A 23,358-nucleotide genomic window follows, 5' to 3' on the forward strand; every position below is an offset into this window, starting at 1 on the left:
CGATGGCTAAGGGGAGGTTATCGCAATACTCGCCTCCTCTTCCGTCCTCCAGCGCTGTCTGCCGCGGCTTCCCGGATGTTGCCATGACGACCCGATGTCGTCATGACAACATCCGGGTCACCAGACAGCAGGAAGATTTTTTGGGTCACGCGCAATACATGACCAAACTATCTTCTCACTGTTGCAGCGCTGACAGCCTGCATGGCACAGGGATGGTGCTCCATCCCTATGCCATGCAGGCGATCAGAATAAAAAAGTGAAAGTCCCATAATGGGACAAAGTTTAAAAATAAAAAAACTGTCAGAAAGTGAAAAAAAAAAAAAATTGGAAAAATATATAAAAAAAAAATAAATAATCCACCAAAAATAAAAATATAATGTACCAATCAATAAATATTATTATGAAAAAAAAAACAAACAGTAAAAGTACACATATTTGGTATCGCCGCATCCGTAACGACCTGACCTATAAAATTGTCCCACTAGTTAACCCCTTCAGTTAACACGGTTAAAAAAAAAAAAAAAACAAGCAAAAAACAATGCTTTATCATCATACTGCCAAACAAAAAATGGAATAACATGCGATCAAAAAGACGGATGTAAATAAAAATGGTACCGCTGAAAACATCATCTCGTCCCGCAAAAAAACAAGCTGCCATACAGCTCCATCAGCCGAAAAATAAAAAAGTTATAGCTCTCAGAATAAAGCAATGCAAAAAAATATTTTTTTCTATAAAATAGCTTTTATTGTGTAAAAGTGCCAAAACATAGAAAAACTATATAAATGTGGTACCGCTGTAAACGTACTGACCCGAAGAATAAAGCTACCTTATCAATTTTACCACACGCGGAGCAGAATAATAAAAAAAAAATAAACAATTCCTGAATTGTTGGTTTTTGTTTATTCTGCCTCCCAAAAATCGTAATAGAAAGCGATCAAAAAATGTCACGTGCCTGAAAATGGCACCAATAAAAACGTCAACTCATCCCGCAAAAAACAAGCCATCACATGACTCTGTCGGCCAAAATATGGAAAAATTATAGCTCTCAAAATATGGCGATGCAAAAACTAGATTTTATGAAAAAATGCATCTTTTAGTGTGTGACAGCTGTCAATCATAAAAACCCGATATGATTCTGGTATCTCTGTAGTCGCACCGACCCGAAGAATAAAGTCGCTAATCACTTATACCGCACGAGGAACGGCGTAAAACATAAACTCTAGGGTTAGGGTTTTTTTTTTTTTCAAAAGTAAAAAAAAAAAGATGACGATATGGCGACTAGTGTTGAGTGCAAGTGCTCGCTACTTGAGTTTGCATCGGGTGCTCGGGTATGCACTGAGTATCGCGGGTGCTCAAGTGACATGCTCGAGTCTCCGCCCCATATGCCTTGCGGCCAAAAAAAACTCGCGGGGATTGCCTGCCATGCACGAGCGATCCCCGCATGGGTTTTTTTGGGTGTCTAATAACCGTGAAAAATGCGGGGCGGGGACTTGAACATGTCACTTGAGCACGCGCGATACATGGTGCATACCTGAGTACCCGATGCAAACTCAAATAGCGAGCACTTGCGCTCAAGACTAATGAGAACCTATTCAATATGATGACCTAATGTTATCCAACTCTGTGTCGTACCTCTGGGTTCAAAATGTTCACTATATCCCTTGATAAAATCCTTGAGGGATGTAGATTCCAAAATGGAGTCACTTGTGGGGGTTTTCCTCTATTTAGGCACATCAGGGGCTCTCCAAACGCGACATGGCGTCCGCTCTCAATTCCTGACGATTTTGCGTTCAAAAAGTCACACAGTGCTCCTTCCCTTCTGAACTCTGCCGTGCGCCCAAACACTGTATTTTCCCCACATATGGTGTATTGGCGTACTCAGAAGAAATTGCACATAAGTTTTTGGGGTCCATTTTCTCCTCTTACCCTTGTGAAAATAAAAAAATTGGGGCTAAAACATCATTTTTGTGGAAAAAGTTTGATTTTTTTATTTTCACGGCTCCATGTTATAAACTTCTGTAAAGGACTTGGGGGTTCAAGGTGCTCACCACACATCTAGATAAGTTCCCTGAGGGGTCTAGTTTCCAAAATGGTGTCACTTGTGGGGGGTTTCCACTGTTTAGGTACATCAGGGGCACATCCGCTAATTATTCAAGCAAATATTACAATCAAAAAGTCAAATGGCGCTCCTTCCCTTCCGAACCCTGCCGTGTGCCCAAACAGTGGTTTTCCCCCACATACGGGGTATCTGCTTACTCAGGAGAGATTGCACAACAAGCTGCTGGTGCAAATTGTCCTGTTACCCTCATGAAAATGCAAAAGTGGGGGCTGAAAAACATTTTTGTGGGAAAAATGTGAAAATTTTATTTTTACGGCTCAATTTTATAAACTTCTGTGAAGCACCTGGGGGTTCAAGGTGCTCACCACACATCTAGATAAGTTCCCTGAGCGGTCTAGTTTCCAAAATGGTGTCACATGTGGGTGGTTTCCACTGTTTAGGTACATCAGGGGCTCTCCAAACGCAACATGGTGTCCGCTAAATTATTCAAGCAAATTTTACAATCAAAAAGTCAAATGGCGCTCCTTCCCTTCCGAACCCTGCCGTGCGCCCAAACAGTGGTTTTCCCCCACATATGGGGTATCTGCTTACTCAGGAGAAATTGTACAACAAACTGCATGGTGCACAACAAATTTTTTCCTGTTACCCCTGCGAAAAGAAAAAAAATTGGGTCTAAAGTAACATTTTTGTGAAAAAAGTTAAATGTTAATTTTTTTCTTCCACATTCCAAAAATTCCTGTGAAGCACCTGAAGGGTTAATAAAGTTCTTAAATGTGGTTTTGAGCACCTTGAGGGGTGCAGTTTTTATAATGGTGTCACTTTTGGGTATTTTCTGTCATAAAGGCCCTTCAAAGTCACTTTCAATGTGATGTGGTCCCTAAAAAAATGGTTTTGTTAATTTTGTTGGAAAAATGAGAAATCGCTGGTCAACTTTTAAACCCTTATAGCTCCCTAATAAAAAAAAAATTTTGGTTCCAAAATTGTGCTGATGTAAAGTAGGACTATCAGCTGTGTATCCACCAGACTTCTGTACAACACAACTGATGGTCCCAACCCCATTTATAAGGCAAGAAATCCCACTTATTAAACCTGATAGGGCACACCTGTGAAGTGAAAACCATTTCCGGTGACTACCTCTTGAAGCTCATCAAGAGAATGCCAAGAGTGTGCAAAGCAGTCATCAAAGCAAAAGGTGGCTACTTTGAAGAACCTAGAATATAAGACTTATTTTCAGTTGTTTCACACTTTTTTGTTAAGTATATAATTCCACATGTGTTAATTCAGAGTTTTGATGCCTTCATTGTGAATGTACAATTTTCATAGTTATGAAAATGCAGAAAAATTTTTAAATGAGAAGGTGTGTCCAAACTTTTGGTCTGTACTGTATCTCTCTGATTTAAGGGCATAAAAATTCAAATTTTGAAAATTGCTAAATTTTCTAAATTTTAGCAAATTTCCGTTTTTTCACAAATAAACGCAAGTGATATTGAAGAAATTTTACCACAATCATGAAGTACAATATGTCACGAAAAAACAGTCTCAGAATCAGGGGGATCCGTTGAAGCGTTCCAGAGTAATTTCCTCATAAAGTGACACTGGTCAGAATTGTAAAAATTGGCCTGGTCATTAACGTGCAAACCACCTTGGGTTGTTAAAGGGGTTAACATAGAAATACTTATGTTAATTTGTTTGCGCTTTTAGTTGGTGCTTTTTCAGATGGGTTTCTGGAAGGTAGCTGCCTGTAAAAAAAAAAAAGCATCATGTGATCATACCCTCAAGCTTCTGACAGTGTCACGTGTGTGTCAGAAGTGACAGACCTGCGGTTGGTTGCAGGAGATCTCTTCATTTGGCATTATAGACACCTTCTTAGAAGCTGTCTCTCTAGGACCCAGCGGTTTCCTTCGTCTTGCTAATTAACACCCTGGCTTGGGTGTATAAATACCTGATGTTTGCTAGAGGGAGGTGCGGGTGAAACTCACATGACCCCTTGTGAAGCTTTGGAGCAAGTGCATTATTTCTTCCTCTCTGGTGCTAAGAGGACGTGTGATCATCTCTTTGAAGTTGACTACAGCTAAGTTATCTTCCCTTGTTTGTTCCCCCTTGTTGTCTTTAGTTGTCAGTGGGGATCGACTTGCGCTCATCCCCTCCATAGACAGGTCCAAACGCCAGGGAAAGACAGGGCGAGGTTCCTGTGTGGCGATTGGTGCGGAACGAATATAGGGACATTAGGGGAGACTGGGTGTTATAAGGTCAGCCTAGGAGGTGTCCACTACCTCCTTTCCCTAGAGTCTGGGCCCCCTTTTCCCCTTTCCCTTTGTGTTGCACTTAGTCTTTCCTACACCTTGCATGGCAGACAGGTTCTCTTTAAAATGTTTGTCTGCTGTTACAACTAAGGCAGCCCTTTTATAGCGCACTTTCCACTACATGCGCTGAATTTGGTAACCTTTGCAGACCATTTAATGTGTATGGAGGTCATCAAACGTTCCTCCAATGACTGATATTGGTGAATAAAGGATTGTTCAAGTTGGATTTTAACATGTCCGATTATTTGTTCTCAAGGGGAGATAAGCTAGCACTTATTTTTCTTTCCCTATTGAATTCCTATGCGTAGTCAGCCAAGCTGAAGAATAGCTGCTTATCAGCTAACCTCTAGGGTGTATAGGCACCTAAGGGTATGTTTACATGTTGCTTATTTGCTGCGTATATTTATACGCAGTATTGATTTTAACCCCTTAGTGACCAGGCCAATTTTTTCAAATCTGTTGTGTCAGTTTATGTTGCAATAACTCTGAAATGTTTCAATATATCCCAGTGATTTTGAGATGATTTTTGTTTTTGTGACACATTGTACTTTGTTATTGGTAAATTTAGGTTGATATGTTTTGGATTTATTTGTAAAAATATCATAAATTGGACAACAATTTTAAAAAATAGCAATGTTCAAACTTTCAGTATACCTTTAATCCAGATAGTCATGCCACAGGAAAAAAAGTTAATAAATAACCTATTCCTCGTGTCTGCTTTACAACTTCACCATCTGTAACATGTTTTTTTTTTTTTTTTAGGATGTTAGAAGGTTTAAAAATGTAGCAGCAATTTTTCAATTTTTTTTTCAAGGAAATTTACAAAACTTATTTTTTTAGTGACAGATTCAGTTTTGAAGTGACTTTTTGACAGCAGCCAAATGGTTAAACTGTCATGGCCGGTGCTAATACTGATGTGGCTGATGCAGCAGGGTGTCCGCTATAATATACAGCTAACAGATGCTGCATTTTTAACCGTCAGGGGATGCTATTCTCTTAACAAAGCAGGTCAGTAAAAAGTGGTCATTAAGAGGTTAAAATAAACAGTAAATCAATTCTTTGAGCCTAATTAATAGCTGATTAAACCTTTGCATTGCAACAAATTAAACGTATGCAAGTTTTACTGCAGAAAAATCCACAGCAAACCTATGTACGAACATACCCTAGTAGTAATGGTCAAATACAATCAGACATCGTTGTATTAGCAAAATGTCTTTATTCTTAAATCTATTCCTTCCAATATAAGCCTTTATTTCTACCTCTGAACTACAAAGTAATCAACAGTCTCACCACCAGCAGAAACTGAGCTCTTAACTTTAAATATTGGGAATAACCATTTATTAGCTATCCATAGGAGAATGAAGTGCTTGGTCACACATGCAATTTTTTGGAAGTCCCATACAGGTTGAATGCAGCATTGACATGCGTGAGCGGCCTCAGCCCCATTTTGGCAGGGCTTTTCTAAAAACTCTCTTTTTTGAGTACGTGTCCTATACTTTCTATGACAATCCAATATTCTAGATTGTATAAAGTGAATCTGTGAGCAGGTTTTTGCCACCCAATCTGAGAACAGCAAAATGTAGAGACAAAGACCCTGATTCCACTGATGTGCCACTTATTTGGGCTGCTTGGTGTAGTTTTGAAAAAATCACTGTTTTACAGTTATATGAAAAAGTTTGGGCACCCCTATTAATCTTAAGCTTAATGTTTTATAAAAATTGGTGTTTTTGCAACAGCTATTTCAGTTTGATATATGTAATAACTGTTGGACACAGTAATGTTTCTGCCTTGAAATTAGGTTTATTGTACTAAAAGAAAATGTGCAATCTGCATTCAAACAAAATTTGACAGGTGCATAAGTATGGGCACCTCACCAGAAAAGTGACATTAATATTTAGTAGATCCTCCTTTTGCAAAAACAACAGCCTCTAGTCGCTTCCTGTAGCTTTTAATGAGTTCCTGGATCCTGGATGAAGGTATTTTTGACCATTCCTCTTTACAAAACAATTCCAGTTCAGTTAAGTTTGATGGTCGCCAAGCATGGACAGCCCTCTTCAAATGATCCCACAGATGTTCAACGATATTCAGGTCTGGGTACTGGGATGGCCATTCCAGAACATTGTAATTGTTCCTCTGCATGAATGCCTGAGTAGATTTGGAGCTGTGTTTTGGATCATTGTCTTATGAAAGATCCATCCCCTGCGTAACTTCAACTTTGTCACTGATTCTTGAACATTATTGTCAAGAATCTGCTGATAATGAGTGGAATCCATGTGTCCCTCAACTTTAACAAGATTCCCGGTGCCGGCATTGGCCACACAGCCCCAAAGCATGATGGAACCTACACCAAATTTTACTGTGAGTAGCAAGTGTTTTTCTTGGAATGCTGTGTTTTTCTGCCGCCATGCACATCGCCTTTTTGTATGACCAAACAACTCAATCTTGGTTTCATCAGTCCACAGGACCTTCTTCCAAAATGAAATTGGCTTCTTCAAATGTGCTTTTTCATACCTCAGCCGACTCTGTTTGTGGCGTGCTTGCAGAAACGGCTTCTTTCGCATCACTCTCCCATACAGCTTCTCCTTGTGCAAAGTACGTTGTATAGTTGACCGATGCACAGTGACACCATCTGCAGCAAGTTGATGCTGCAGCTCTCTGGAGGTGGTCTGAGGATTGTCCTTGACTGATCTCACCATTCTTCTTCTCTGCCTTTCTGATGTTTTTCTTGGCCTGCCACTTCTGGCCTTAACAAGAACTGTCCCTGTGTTCTTCCATTTCATTACTATGTTCCTCACAGTGGAAACTGACTGGTTAAATCTGAGAGACAGCTTTTTGTATCCTTCCCCTGAACAACTATGTTGAATAATCTTTGTTTTCAGATCATTTGACAGTTGTTTTGAGGAGCCCATGATGCCACTCTTCAGAGGAGATTCAAACAGGAGAACAACTTGCAAGTGGCCACTTTAAGTAGCTTTTCTCATGATTGCATACACCTGGCTATGAAGTTCAAAGCTCAATGAGGTTACAAAACCAAAAAAAGTGCTTTAGTAAGTCAGTAAAAAGTAGGTAGGAGTATTTACAACAAGAAAATGATAAGGGTGCCCATACTTATGCACCTGTCAAATTTAGTTTGAATGCAGATTGCACATTTTCTGTTAGTACAATAAACCTCATTTCAAGGCAGAAACATTACTGTGTTCAACAGTTATTACATATATCAAACTGAAATAGCTGTTGCAAAAACACCAATTTTTACAAAACATTAAGCTTAAGATTAATAGGGGTGCCCAAACTTTTTCATATAACTGTATATAACATGGAACGCTTTTACTCTTACCCACAATATGCCTCTGTGTGATGCCAAACCGCAGCCCCAACGCGCGTTTCGTGTGGGCTTTCTCAGGGGGCTGTGACATCTTGTGTGTCAGGGTTACCTATATATAATACCGCCACAGATGTTAGGTGATGAAGCATGATTTGTGGCGCATGCGTACTGACCGCGGGTAAACTTTTGAAAGGGTTGGAAAAACTTGTTTTGGAAAAGAGTGCTAAATATACATGTTTTAGAGGCGACTGATCGAGAATCTACAAAATGCAGAATAGAAGCAGTTGTAACTCTTATTGGAGAGACTTTTATTGGTCAGATATTTCAGTAAATGCCCTGACATACCGAACGGTGCTGTCAAACTAAAGAAGAAAATGGGTGCAGGTGAGGGAGACATTCGACTGCACAATAAGATCAAATGAAATTGAATTCAGGTCACAAAGCTCCCCTGTCTATCTCCGTAGCTGTAGAAAGCCCTGGCGTTCATCTCACAATGAATTGTAAAGGCCAAGCTGAGGAGCTCGCATGGCAGCCGTGGATTGATTGTCCCTGAGACTGCAAGCAATTTTGACAAACATTTATGTCAGGACTCCTCTTGGCAGATGGTCTTTGAGATTTTAGCGTTTCAGAGGGAGATGTATTTCAGCAGTCTGGGCTGTTCTTTAAGCTGCCAGAAGAATTCTCAGTAGGAAAGGGAATAGGATAGAGGTTAGAGAGTTATTGATAAGTGCAGGAAGGTCACAGCTAAGGGCCTGGAGCCCAGACAACCTGCAGAAATCCACACTGCCCTGAAATAAACAAGTGTCCGTACAGACGCACTTCAAAATGTTTATATTAAAAAAAAAAAAAAAAGTATGATGTGTTCCAAGAAATCAATAAAATGTAAAGGCCTGTCACTGTTCCTTCCTAACCTTTTCTTATGAGATTGCTTTTGTAATCTATCATAAGCTTCTGACAATACGCATGCATTTGTGTTGGTAATACAGAGGTTTGGAGGCTTAGCTGCTTTACTAGGCTGAGAATGAAATCTAAGTTATGGCTGTTTTCCGGAAAGAGTTTGTTTATTATATAAAGCATGGTCATACTATGTCTGTCTACTTTTTTTTTTTTTTTTAGAGGTAATCAATCAGCAGGATTTCAAGCCTCCAAACTATTTATATATTCATGTAAATCTTTGAAAGACGAGCCCAGCAATACCGTTACATGGTCGGTCCATTCCTTCATTACTGAGAAATCAGCGTTAGAATTGATATGAAAATGTATATGGTAGATCGGAAGCCTCTGTCACTCCAGCTCTATTCCCTGTGCCACCTCCTCCTGCTTGACTGACAGCTCCTTTGCCTGAAGTCACACAGCATAGAGACTGTCAGTCAAGCAGGATGATGTGGCACTGGGTGGGAAAAGAGCTGGAGTGACAGAGGCTTCAGATCTACCATAGTCCTTTAGACTCATTTGCATATCAATTGAATTAATGATTTCTCATTAGTGGAGGAATGGATTGGCCATGTAACGGTATTGCTGGGCTTGTTTTTGAACGAGCTGTATACATTCAATTAAAAGCTTGACCTGTCCATTTCAGCCAGAGCGCGCGGGCATCTAATCTGTATGGCAACTTACTATTTCCCCCTGGCAGATGATTTTGGGTCCAAGAAAGTTCGGTGAGGTTTCATTTTATCTTTGGATTTTTTTCTTCTGTTGCAAGATAAGCTGCTGTTGAAGGTGTCTGGCATTGGATTACACTTCTCTTAACATTAAAATATGAATGCCTGGTCAAACTGAACATGCATGTGTGTGGGGTAATCCGGGGAGATAGATGGTGGTCCATTGAGCACTGGTCTGACAACTTTCGAAGGTGTAAGGTCGTGTGCACACGAGTGTTTTCTGTCAGTATATGCAGCGGTCTGCTCATGGACAGCACACTGACCAATTCTAGCCTATGTACATGAGCACATCGAGCTACACAAGGACACATCTGCAATTTGAATGACTAGCCCGATAAACGTGCTTGACGCCAGTCTAGCACCGGTAAATGGCTGACTATAAGAGAGCCATCAGATACATGTTATGAGCCATGTACATGTATAAGGACCACTGTTTTAATTTACATTGTTTTGGCTAATTCTTCCTTATCCATGCATTTGTCCATATGTTTAATATACAGTACATTTATTTATTTCCTTGCATGTGTCCATTACAACCACACTCGCTTTATAGAGAAAATGCGATTATTTGTCTGACAGCTATCACCCCAGACTCCTTCATACACAGTAGTGCTAGACTTAGATGAGCGCTGTCGTGTTACCTATGAGACCTGCTTTTAATCTCATCTGGTGGCAGCATTTCTCTCACAGAACACATGGATCAGCCATTGGAAAACCAACAAGCAGGATCTTTTTCTCCCCCGACATCATCAATTGGGAGGGACATACACATTAGACTTTCAGCTGATCTCACTGCTATCGACTTCAGTCTGTGTACGGGGGCCATTACTCTTAAGACCCCCATAAACACGAGACTCATGTTGGCTGAACCACTAATATCGATGGGTTCTGCCATCTAGCCAGTGTGTTTGGGGGCACCTGTTGACTGATTGTCGGGAGATGTCGATCGTGCATGTCTGATTTCGGACTGCCTTTTGCATTGTTCTCCCTAAAATAAGCCACCAAACGATATGTCAGTCGGTGGCTTTCCTGTGTATGGGAGATTCGGCTGAGATTTCTGTCTGCCGAACGATCATCTGAAGCATCATTCAACCAACAGCCATGTAATGTGTATGGCCAGACTTTGCTTTCACATTGCATTCTGTGTCCCCGTCAGGGCATACTTCCGTAATCCCCCACAAAATGAGGTCTGGACGCATGTGCCAAAGGGCCATAGGCTGTAATGGTGATGGCAAAGCGAATGTTCACTCTATCTTGCACTTTTTTTGGGAGTGTTCGCCTACAGGAGGCGGACACTCATACGCACTCTACTACGTGTGAGTGTCAGCCTCCTGTAGGAATACACTCCCAGAAATTATGCACATCAGAGCACATGTTTGCTCTGCCGTCACCATTAGAGTCTATAGGCCGTCGGCGCATGCGTCCAGCCCCCCTTTTGCGGGGGATTCGGATGTATGCCCCAACGGGGACTCAGAATACAATGTGAAAGCACCCTTACTTAGAAAGTATAGACCTCTATTGTGTATTTAGCATTTTATGGAGCATTGTAATATGCAACATAAACTGATCCCTAAGTTGCAATGCCAAGTAAGAACATACCTGTGTGCTTTGTGACTAGAAGGTAAAGGATGGTGTTTTACGGCAGCATAATGCACAAAGGTTGCATCAGCTTTTTTGATAATTTCTTGATGCCACTGTTCAGTTAGTGATCACTACTTGTCAATGCTTTTCTGTCATTACATAGTCATTTGACCAAAGCAGAGAGGTTAGACAAATTCTCCTTGGAAAGCGTTCATAATGCCCACAATGTTTAGGAATTTTTTTGCCTATAGTATTTAAATATTTTGTTTTATTTTCTTTAATTTTTGCTAGTCAACATATTTTGCTGCTTATTTTTTCCAAATAACTTTTGTTGTCTTTTGAAAGTTGTGTAAAGCGGTGTAGCCTTTACATCCATAAATAAATCTGCCGTATAACCTCTATCCCTGTAATATTTATAGTTTCATCAAGTCAGGGTTTAAAAGACTCTGTTGTAGCTTCGGTTCGGGGGCTTGATGACCTTCTCATGTACTGTGACAAAAGTGATTTGTTGTATACTTATTCTTCGCCCATCTTACGCTGTTTGATACTGCAAACCTAGAATTTAATAGAGCCCATGAAAGATTTCTGTGGCCTTGATGACACTCGCCCTAGTTGGGTCAAATCTTTTCTCACTGAAGTGTGACTCCACCGTTCCCCATAAGATAGTATGGCATTCAGCTTGCCGTTTCCCTTAAAGTTTACAAATAACCATCAAGGCATTTATTTCTTTTATTTGCTCATGCAGGTTTTATGTTTTTCACGATTGTTGCTGTGCCTAAAGGATGTGTTGTTGTTTTTTTTTATTGTTGCACAAATTTAACATTGTATTGCAATTCCAGCTGTAAAGCAGTTAATCTTTTATTAGATGCATTTTTCATACTATTCTCTTCTTCTATAAAACCTGTTGCAATATGCTTGCTAGATTTGTACCATATTAAACTGCTACACAATTGTGCTTCCTATATTTGTAAGGTAAGGATCTCCTGGATTACACTGTTCCATGCTGAGGAGACGCAGGGCTATACAGTGGGTATGGAAAGTATTCAGACCCCTTTAAATTTTACACTCTTTGTTTCATTGCAGCCATTTGGTAAATTCTAAAAAGTTCATTTTTTTTTCTCATTAAAGTACACTCTGCACCTCATCTTGACTGAAAAAAACAGAAATGTTGAAAGTTTTGCAAATTTATTAAAAAAGAAAAACTGAAATATCACTTGGTCATAAGTATTCAGACCCTTTTCTCAGACACTCATATTTAAGTCACATGCTGTCCATTTCCTTGTGATCCTCCTTGAGATGGTTTTACTCCTTCATTGGAGTCCAACTGTGTTTAATTAAACTGATAGGGCTTGATTTGGAATGGCACACACCTGTTTATATAAGAGCTCACAGTGCATGTCAGACCAAATGAGACTCATGAGCTCAATGGAACTGCCCTATGAACATGTGGAGAAAACCAGGCACTGCTCATCACCTGCCCAATACAATCACAACAGTGAAACGTGGTGGCAGCATCATGCTATGGGGGTGTTTTTCAGCTGCAGGGACAGGACGACTGGTTGCAATTGAAAGAAACATGAATGCGGGCAAGTACAGAGATACCCCGGATGAAAACCTCTTCCAGAGTTCCCTGGACCTCAGACTTGGCCGAAGGTTCACTTTCCAACAAGACAATGACCCTAAGCACACAGCTAAAATTACAAAGGAGTGGCTTCAGAACAACTCTGTGACCATTCTTGACTGGCCCAGCCAGAGCCCTGACCTAAACCCAATTGAGCATCTCTGGAGAGACCTGAAAATGGCTGTCCACCAATGTTCACCATCCAACCTCACGGAACTGGAGAGGATCTGCAAGGAAGAATGCCAGAGGATCCCCAAATCCTGGTGTGAAAAACTTGTTGCATCATTCCCAAGAAGACTTATGGCTATACTAGCTCAAAAGGGTGCTTCTACTCAATACTGAGCAAAGGGTCTGAATACTTATGACCATGTGATATTTCAGTTTTTCTTTTTTAATAAATTTGCAAAAATTTCTACATTTGTTTTTTTTCCGTCAAGATGGGGTGCAGAGTGTACTTTAATGAGAAAAAATGAACTTTTTAGAATTTACCAAATAGCTGCAATGAAACAAAGAGTGAAAAATGTAAAGGGGTCTGAATACTTTCCGTACCCACTGTATATGCTAAGGATTGATTCTCCATTTTTTTGTTCCTCTTTTTTATGCATTGGCATTGTTGCAACATTTTTTTTCTCACTTAAGTGAAATCTTGAATTGTACTAATTCATTTTCAGTAGACTTCAAAATGTACCTACAGTCATACTGACAATGATTATAGAGCAGTAACCCACTCATTAATCCTTTCCTAAATCACTTTGATTAGCAATTTTAGGCTCCTGTACCACACAAGTTGGCCTAACCTAGTGATATCAGCGGACAATGTACCATAATCTGTTTGGGGGTCTTCTGACTCTTCCCTGACCGATGATGGAGGAGAAAAGGTTCTTTCTGTTGATATTCAATGGTCAATCTTTTCTTCTCCCTAGAGCTGCAGGAGTCTACAAGCAGCTCTCTTCTAAACAACACAAGAACGCTGGGCCAAGCTGAGCTTTCCTGTTAATGGGATTGTAAGGAGAGATGTCTGTCAGACGATCATGGTGTATACAGAGCACATGACTACCCTACTCCTTCATTATAATGTGTTACAGGACAGGTTGTGGGACCACTGTGCCGTGGTGCGAGGAGAGCCCGGAGGGACATAACTAGGGACCTCACCAAATCTGGCCTCGGATGTACGGTGGCTAGACGACTCCGTGATCTGAGGAGGGATGAGGAAGGTGGACCAGGTGCTACTTTAGGACTGACCTTGGGTGTATGGCAGCTGACCCCCAAGGGGCAGGAGGCAGGCGCAGTCTGGCACGGCTGACGGACAGGCAGGCGGGCATGGCTGGTACACAGGCAAGTAAATAGAAATACGTGCACTGGGACCTGAGAATTAACTACAGTGTTAACAAACAAACTTACAACGTTGCACAGACACCTCCATGTTGGAGGAGGTGCCTTAAACAGTCAGTGTCCTCCAGCCATTGGCCGGAGACACTTTAGGACGGTGCGTGGCCCCTTTAAGAAGTGGGGAGCGCATGTGCCCTAAGCTCAGTGCCTGAGGATCTGCGCGCCGTGCGCATACCCCGGGCAGCATCAGCGTGCGAGAAGGAAAGAGAAGCTGGCCACTCCGGCCAGGGGCCACGGCGGTGAGGGAGTCTGCATCTCTGCCAGGGGAGGGAGGCAGAAGGCAGAGACGCTGGCTCTACATAATGTATGTCATGATTTAGCATAAAAGGGGCTCTCTGTATACACCCTACATACCTACATGTCTATCTTTGACTACTAGTGTTTCCTTGATCCAACAACAGGTTAATCGCCAATCTTAGAGTATGATGACACTCTCAGTATCCACTTTGTTTTTTCCGGACCAGGAGATACTCACAAATATAACTTTCACCCCAACTGTTATCCAATGGAAAATGGCGGTTGGTAAAATAACTTATTTGGTTGGCTGAAAGCTAAACACTTGGCTAGATCTCTTACTACACCTCTTTTACATACTTGGGCCACTGCACACCTCTCCCTCTTTTGGCACAGCAAAATAGTCCTGTGGTGTACATGCGTGGTTGGCAACTCTTCTTTTTCTTTTTTGAAAACCATACTTTTTCTTGTGTTAATCTTATGCTTTGAGGAAGATGTTTTAAAGAATGTGGGCTTTTTTTCTGGTCTAGTTAATATATTGGGTGCTAGAAGTGATGGATAGAGAGATTCACCATCATAAGGAGCACTGAATAAAAGACTATTTCTTTGCACAAGAACTCTTGCTAGATGTGATAAAATGCTTCACAGACAAGCAGAGTTGCCTGCTGCCAGAATAGAGCGGCTTGTCATCCTGCGGATTCCCATTCAGAGCCGCCATTCAGTACAACAAAAGGTATGCTGTATTTGGTAAAGGCATTGTGTTTGTATACAAGGCTGGACAGGTATAGATATTTCATCAATCTTTTATAGGCCATCATCAATTCTCACACAACTAGGCTTTTCTATGCAAGTTTTAAAAGACCAATTCTTTTTCTCTTATAGTTTAAGAACAGGAACTTCTTGTGAATTACTTTTTCTGACTTTCACTGAGAAATAACATTTGTTTTTTTAATGTTTAGGCCACAATTAATTATTTGCTATCTCTAGTTCAGCAATTCGATTCGAAGGACCGTGGTCTAGCGGCTACGTCCGTAATCCCTGTCACCTTCTCTGATTAGTAGGTCTGGCATGACATCATGTGTTTGTCACGTCACAGCGATGACATCACATCGGGCCTACAAATGAGAAGTTCTAGGACCTCTGCAGGTTGGAGGCAGTTCACAAGGCTCCCATCCATCAGCTATAGACTCTGTACTTAAATGCTGGACCGGGGTCCTGCGAGTTGATTCGCACATCTGTACTAAATGTCTGTTTAGGTGACTCAGAATATGTAAAGTACGGTTTGTTTCTGACTTTTAAGCAGTGGTAAATTGGGGTGCTGTCACATGCATTTCTTCAAGAGCGCCCATCTAATACAGAATGAATGCTGCTGTGCTGGGAGGTTTTCCATGTAATGTCTTCTTGATGGCATTCAGTACAAATGGAGAGTATCTCTGTGTTGTACAAACTCTTTCAGTTTAGTCGTGCAGTGAAGAGGGATTGGGGGAGCTTGGGATCGCAATTTTATTAATTAGTGGGGGTCTGAGGAGTGCAGTAATCAGACATTTATCATCTATCCCATGGATAGGCGATAACTGCCTAAAAGATATAATTCCATCTGCTTAAAAAAAAAAATATCTTAAAAGCCACTAAAGTTTAATAGCTATTAAGGCTGGAGCCCAAAGGTTGACGATGCACATCAGGCAGCAGCACTTTTTTTTTTAGCTGCTGTCCATCCATGCCCAGGTTATGGTTCTTTTAGGCAGTAGGCCCGCATGATAAGATCTTATCACCTAGAGACTTCCTCGCTTCTACACTGCAGGGGAGTGAAGCACCCAGCACCCACTAAAATCAATGGCTCCTCCAAGTGATACATAGGAGGAGTTGCAGCAGCGCTTTGTTCTGGCACATAATGAGGTCCCCTATATTTCGGCACATACTTTCCCTTCAGCTCTCGGTAGTACAGATAACAGCCTCCCTCTTTTTAATTCATGTTTTATTATCCCGGGGTACGGCCGCATAGGTAGACCAGTGGCATACAGGGCTCTTTAGCCCCTCCACTCTATATCAGGGCACACACATTTATATAGAGACAGAGATTGCCCAACAAAGCCTCACAGGAGATACTCTGTAGTAAGAGCTTTTAGTGATCTATGAAGGCCCATGCTGGCACCATGCAAACAGAGCGACTGAATAACGTCAGAACCCTGCAGTGTTAACTGTTAGGAAACATACTTCAGCCACAAATATTTTGGCCTGCCTAATGGCCCTCTGCAGCTATGGCACTGCATAGATCCAAGCATCATCTCAGCCCACAGAGCTCCTTAGGCCAAGTTCACACTTTGCGGATTTTATGGACTTTGCAGAGTGAATTCCGCACCGCAGATTCACAGCCATTTACAGTACAATACAAATAAATGGATTTTTCAAAATCATAGAATGTTAGAATTGGAAGGGACCTCCATGGTCATCATGTCCAACCTCCTGCTCAATACAGACCCCCTGCTCAATCCCAATCGCACGTTGCATTAAAAAATCTGCAATAAAATGAAAGCATGGTGTGGATTTCAAATCTGAAATTTTCATCACTGTGTGAACATAGCCTTATTTTGTTGGATGGACATGGTAGGGATGGACATAGAATTGATGACTCCCCTTCATTCTTACTGTTTTTGGTGGAGGAACCAGGGCACACAGCCACCCTCAGATCCAATGAATAACAGTTGATTTATAGTCATCGTGATCTAGGGGAATATATGATCTATATTGATGCATTGGAGGATGCGAGTTGCACAGTTACTTCATACAGTGGGTGGATGGCGGTCTTTGTTATGTAGCCTTATTGAAGATCTCCAATGAAAGCTGGACATCAGTGGTTCTCTTTACATCTCTCCTTCCTACTCTGCCTACTGAAAATGGATAGAAGGTTGTATAGCTATGCCATAGAGAGAAGAACCTTGCATACTATGGCACTGTCCATTAAAAGATGATAGTGTCACACACCCACTAAGCAATCTTTTCATGTTTCCAGGAGGAACACAATGCAGAATTCATAAGAAAGATGCTTCGAAATTGGTATTTTCTGAATGTTATTGGCATTATAAGGCATGATGAAAGGTCTTCTGTTATCCTAACCTGCAGCCAAGGCTTGCCACCCCTCCACACTTCAGACCAGATCTGTAAAACTTTTTAAAATAGAATTCAGAAATTATTGTGGAGAAATAATAGAAGACAATAATAGTGCACCTTCTTTCTTGTGTTTCTTTTGCTTCAATCCTGTACCCTTGACAGTAAGAGATCGGTACAGAACAATGACATGCTCAGAATTATACCTGCCGTGATTGCCCGTGATATCACATTGACAGTCATGGAATGGTTTTATACAGAAATTAATAGGTCATTAAAACTTGGTTAATTAAGTGTGCGATTTCATGTCATAAAGCTGGAGAAGAAATGGAACGGACTACAAAATATTGCAGAATACAGATGGGTGGAAAATAATTGACTTTTGCTGTATAATGGGGGCCGTGGGCATTTTGTTTTATAACATATTTTATGATGAGGCTTGTCATTCTTTAACTTTTATGAGTAAACACATTTTTATTCCTCTCCTTGATTGAATCGTATGTATTATTTAGTGACAATTATTGCTTTTAGTTTACGTGGTAGTGCATGTAAACCTACTGGTGTGTATTAGGACAATTCTCCAATATCTCTTTACAAGTAGAAGCTTTAAAGCTGAGAAGAGACTTTTAATTTGTATTTCCCACAGGACTATTTCACCTGCTGTCCATAGACCTGAATTCGACTGTAATGAGCAAGTCAACTGTGGAGGCCTTTTAGCTTGAAGATCCTGACATCTCTGCTGAGAAGTCATGACACTCCAAAGAGCACAAGGTGGCACGTTTGTTCTATCAACAGGGTGACCCAGTTAACGAACCCCCACCTATGTAAACTTCGGAGACATTCAAAGTAGAGATACTCTCACAGAACACAGTATGCCATTACATGCAGCCTATATTTCACTGTAGAAAATACAATTTTCCCTGCAGACATGCCTATACTTGTAGGTAGGGGAAAATTATGAAGATACCTGATTAGACCGGAGCAGACATATTTATGGAATGGCAAGTCTCTTATGGTATTGATGTGTCCTCTCTTACCTCAACATGACTGCAAAACCCTTGACAAGCTCAATTCACATACACTTACTAGTCACACACACACACATATAAGATTTACAGCACATCAACAGAAAAACAGAAAAAGTACCCCAAAATCATTGGTGTTTTTTTTTTTTTTTTTACTAAAAAAGCTAAAATAAGCTTGTTCCTCAAATCGCGAACATATTTTGAACATTAAATGGAATCTGTCAGATGATTTGTGCTGCCTAAATCACAGGCAGCATTAATTAGAGCCTGGCTGCACTATTGTAACCTGGTTGTTGTTCTCTGAAAAGTCGGAGCATTTCTGAGAAAACATAGTTTAGAGGCCCGACCGGGGACTATAGGAATAAATTAGGCTTGTCTGGCCTTGCCCCGGTTGGCTTCTCCTCCCACTTCTCTTGTTGATTAACAGGTATCTCACGATATACACACATGGCCGAGATGTGTCAATCACCTGGAGCTGGGTGAGCAGAAGTCGGCCAGGAGCAGTGCCGGACTAGTCTCGTCTACTTCTATAGTCCCTGGCCAGATCTTCAAACAATTTGTTATCTGAAACACCGGAACGATTCAGAGTAAAAACATACCTGTCTACAGTCACGCAATGAGGCTCTGATTCATTCTTCACGTGGTTTGGGCAGCATGAATTGACTGATAGGTTCCCTTTAAGGAGGTGAAAACCTACTGTTTAAAAAGAAAGAGGATAGTAAAGATGATTAAGTTGTGAACAGAATTGTATACCCAAACCCTATGCTCTGTGTTGTAGTGTATCAGCAGCTTCATATTCTGGGGTTCTGTGGCCCCCTTATAAACCTTCACACTGTATAATTGTTTGCATACAGTATGATGGACTCCCACATATTATAATGGCCCCACATAGCCTTCCATACAGTATAATGCGTCCCTCATAATCCTCCATATAGTATAATGCACTTCCCATAGTCCTCCATAGAATATAATGCACTCCCCATGGGCCACCATAAAATATAGTGTACCCTACCTGGTCCTCCATATAATAAAATTCTCTCCCCATGGGCCTCCACAATATAATGCACCCCCATGGTCCTCCATGCAATATAATGCACCCCCATGGTCCTGCATATAATATAATGCGCCCCCCATGGTCCTCCATACAGTATAATGCACCCCTATGGTCCTCCATACAGTATAATGCACCCCCCCATGGTCCTCCACACAATATAATGCACCCCCATACTGTATTATGGCCACTGGTAACTGATTTTAAACAAATAAACACAGTACTCACCTCTCCTGGTTCCACCCGATGCTCAGTCTCCTCAGCATGTGATGTGAAGTGCCGGACATCTCAGAGCAGCTGGCGCCCGTAATGACGTCATCGCACCCACTGCTTTGAGACGTTAGACGCCGATGAAGAATGATGGGGTTGGAAGAGTCTGCTGACACTCCCTCCTCCATCATCATTGCTCGCACTGAGACCCCCCTCCAGCTGTCAGCGCGAGCAATGATGATGGAGGAGGGAGTGTCAGCAGGCGCTCCCTTCCATCATTGTGGGCGGCCGGGCAGTGCAGATTCTGATGGGCGGAGGCGGGGCCCGGTGCAGGGAGGTCCTGGTGTGGGCCTTCCCGACTCACGGGCCCCATAGGAGCGGCGTGGCCTTGGCGGTAAAAAATCTGAACCCTGCGGCACATTCTTCAGACATTTGCTTTACTGTCTGAAATTGCTAGAGACCCCAGTAGATGCAAACAACATTGCTACTAAGGATACTTAACATAGTGTGCAGCAGTTATTAATTTGAGCAATGTCTCAGACAATTTTTAAACAGCTCCAAACTCTGTCACCTCGACATTATTAATAAATCTGCACTGTTATCTTTCAGTGAATCGTGCAATAATTTCATACTGTTGTGTCCTGCCCATGAGCAATGGATGTAAATCGCAACTTGAAACACTGTAATAATTTATGTTACAGTCAGATGGTGGATAGAATGAGCTTGATAATCTGGTGCTTCCCATGGGACTTGCTTCTATCTAGTACCTTTCAGTATATAGGACAGTCCAGAATGGCTGCATAATATGCACATGAAGTCTGGAATTAAAAGGCAACAGCTGTATGATGAACTAAATACAATTTGCTTCTTTGCAGAGGGTGTCTGTGAAATCTGGCTGACCAGTGAAGACACAGGAGCCTATGGCAGAGACATTGGCACAAATCTTCCTACTCTTCTTTGGAAGTTGGTTGAAGAAATCCCTGAAGGTGCAATGCTGAGACTGGGCATGACAAACCCTCCTTATATTCTAGAGCATCTGGAGGTAAGATCCATTGTCAGTATATGCCAGTTAACTGATGTCAATAAGATGCCCAAAATGTTAAAAGTCTGATCGATGAGATGGGTCTTCCCCACTAATGGTTAGAATGAAGCAGCATTGCCCTGCCCTGACAGTTCCTGACAGCTGTGTGCACAGCCCCTCATAATAAAAGACCCCATTTAGCATTTAGTAGTGAGGTTACAGCCAACATCTGTTTTTTATATGACTTCAAGGATCTATAAAGAAACCATTAACAATTTGCATGCAAACAGACCTTTTAAATAACACATCCCTCAAACTATTCATATTCTATAGCGCCTAATTAATGGATTTTCACAGTATTTTCCTTTGTTAGAATAAAAAGTTGTACTTTCAATAGATTCTCATGAGTTTAAACCTCCTACAATAATAACACATCTGACAGATTGTATTGCTATCTAGTGGCCCTTGCCAGCTAATTGAATGCCAGAACGAGCTGTAAGTGTTTGATGTAATGACAGTTTAAAAGACTCTTCTCACTCGTCGTGGGTTTACCCTACATGTATGTCAGCAGTATGGAAAAGTGAAGTGGTGCCGGTCAATAGCAGAATTATATAAGAAAACAACATCTCTAAGATGTACAATAATCACAATGTCTGTGGGTTTGAAGTATTTTATAGAATGATCTATGGGTAAGCACATGCAGATATTGTTCTAGAATAAGATATATTGCTTGTGTACTACCTCTATTGTCCGCCTTCTTAAGCAGTCTATATGGGCATGCAGATCAGGGAGACTTGAATAAAATGATAAATTGATAGCTGCGATCCAATGTCTTATTCCAGAGAAATCTGTGTTTTTATTATTATGCAAATGAGCTGTTAAGATCTATGGGCCGGACAGAGATCTTTCTGAGACTCTGCCTTCAGAGCTCTCTGTAATTTTTACAGAAACGGTCCAACAAAAATAAAAAATAAAGTTGACAGTCCTGGAAATTGCTCTGACCCGCAAAAACAATGTGTGGGTAACACTTTAAAAGGAGAGCCTGGTCAGGAAGAAGCCCTTATCCAGTAAGTGCTATTGTGAGTACAGATGGGCTTACATAGAAAATTATAAGAATGTTTTATTATTGAAATCTTTTTCTCCCCAATTTAAGGCCCTGGAGGCTAAAATATGGAGTTGTATGTAAGCTACACTATTTTTATAAGAAGCATGAATTTTAAATGCCCTTAAAGGGAACCTGACAAGCTGGTTCATGCTGACCAATCTACAGGCAACATGTATGATCTCAGCGAGGTATGTTCGACAGTGAAATGCTGCAGCATTTTAGAGCAAAAAATGTTTAAAAGCCACTGGGGAACGAGCCGCACTGGAGACTATTTGGACAGGCGGGTCCCCTGGCGACTTCTCCCCACACACCCCCTGGAGTGACAGGTCTTTGCCACTTTTCCCACATGTAGGCAGAGACCTGACAATCCAGGGCAGCAGGCCGGGAGAAGCCGCCGGGTATCCGCCTGTCCAAATAGTCTCCAGCGCTGCTCGTTCTCCAGCAGGTTTATGTATGTTTTTCTCTCAAAGATTATTCTTTTTCTTTTATATATAGCGCCAACATATTCCACAGCGCTTTACATACATTATCATCGGTGTCCCCATTGGGGCTCACAATCTAAATTCCCTATTAATATGTGTTTGGAGTGTGGGAGGAAACCCACGCAAACAGGGGTAGGACATACAAACTCCTTGCAGATGTTGTCCTTGGTGGGATTTGAACCCAGGACCCCAGCGCTGCAAGGCTGCAGTGCTAACCACTGAGCCAAAATGCGGCAGCGTTTCAGTGTCAAACATACTTGGCTGAGATCATACCTTATAAATCATATCCTATCAGATATATTTCAGCTGTCAAGTTCACGTAAAACTCTCTCTCCTACACATTCGCTAAAGATGGCTTAATCCGCTGATATCAGTGGGATCAGCTAACCATCTAATGTGTATCGAGGCCTTTCAGCTTTCACCCAACAGATGATGTCAGGGGAGAGACTTGTTGGATCTGACTTGTTGGATTTCCAACGGGCAATCCTTTTTTTCTCTGGAAGATAACCCACCACAGGAGTCTGGTAGCAGCTTCATGATAGAGAACACAAGAGCACTCAGCTGAACCGACTGTCCCCCAACAGATGATGTCAGAGGAGATAAAGGTTGGGCAATTACAAGTTTATTACCCAACGCTTTTGTTCTCCAGAAGGGAACTTGCTACCAGAGCTGTCTGGTCGTGGCTTTCTCAACACTCCCCTTTGAACAGACATGAATGTTGTGCTGAGCCAGCCATGTATGCCCGAGTGATAGCAGTCATCCAAGTAGCAATCTGTGTATGGTTACGTTTACACTCCGGATGCGTGGAATTGCCAGTAATGGCTGTTACTATTATGCTACTATCATTGGTTATCAACAAGCTTACTAGAACCTTAATGGCTTTTAACGTACATTTGTATGCTGATACATCGTTCTTACTTCCACTCTTTTCCAGCTTGTATATACCTTTAATAGCTTTGCAATTCAGGCTTTAGTAACAAACCCGGTTAACAAGTGCAGTTGATCATTCCAAGTGCTGAAATTCGTGGAATTATTGGAAGTCAATGAAATATATACAACTTGCTTTTTAATGCATGGTAGCCATCAATCTTTTGCGTTAGGAGCTGTTTACACGATTCTGGTGCAAAATAAGTATGCGACTGAAAAATGGCTTAATTCCACTGAATTGGGATTGGAAGAGGAGAA

At 41.4% G+C, this 23,358-nt stretch overlaps 1 protein-coding gene across 2 annotated transcripts in view; it reads left to right on the forward strand.

Annotated features, from left to right (window-relative positions):
• Positions 1-23,358, forward strand: part of CDKAL1 (CDKAL1 threonylcarbamoyladenosine tRNA methylthiotransferase) — an 871,738-nt gene that overhangs the window by 492,199 nt on the left and 356,181 nt on the right. For both annotated transcript variants that reach the window (XM_073678844.1, XM_073678842.1), the window contains exon 10: positions 20,441-20,607. In XM_073678844.1, the coding sequence (XP_073534945.1) occupies positions 20,441-20,607 (167 nt within the window). The remainder of the gene's footprint in view (positions 1-20,440; positions 20,608-23,358) is intronic.

Source organism: Phyllobates terribilis, unplaced genomic scaffold (genome assembly GCF_046119375.1).
Source record: "Phyllobates terribilis strain yellow unplaced genomic scaffold, ASM4611937v1 Scaffold_4__5_contigs__length_816908805, whole genome shotgun sequence".
Classification (NCBI taxonomy): domain Eukaryota; kingdom Metazoa; phylum Chordata; class Amphibia; order Anura; family Dendrobatidae; genus Phyllobates; species Phyllobates terribilis.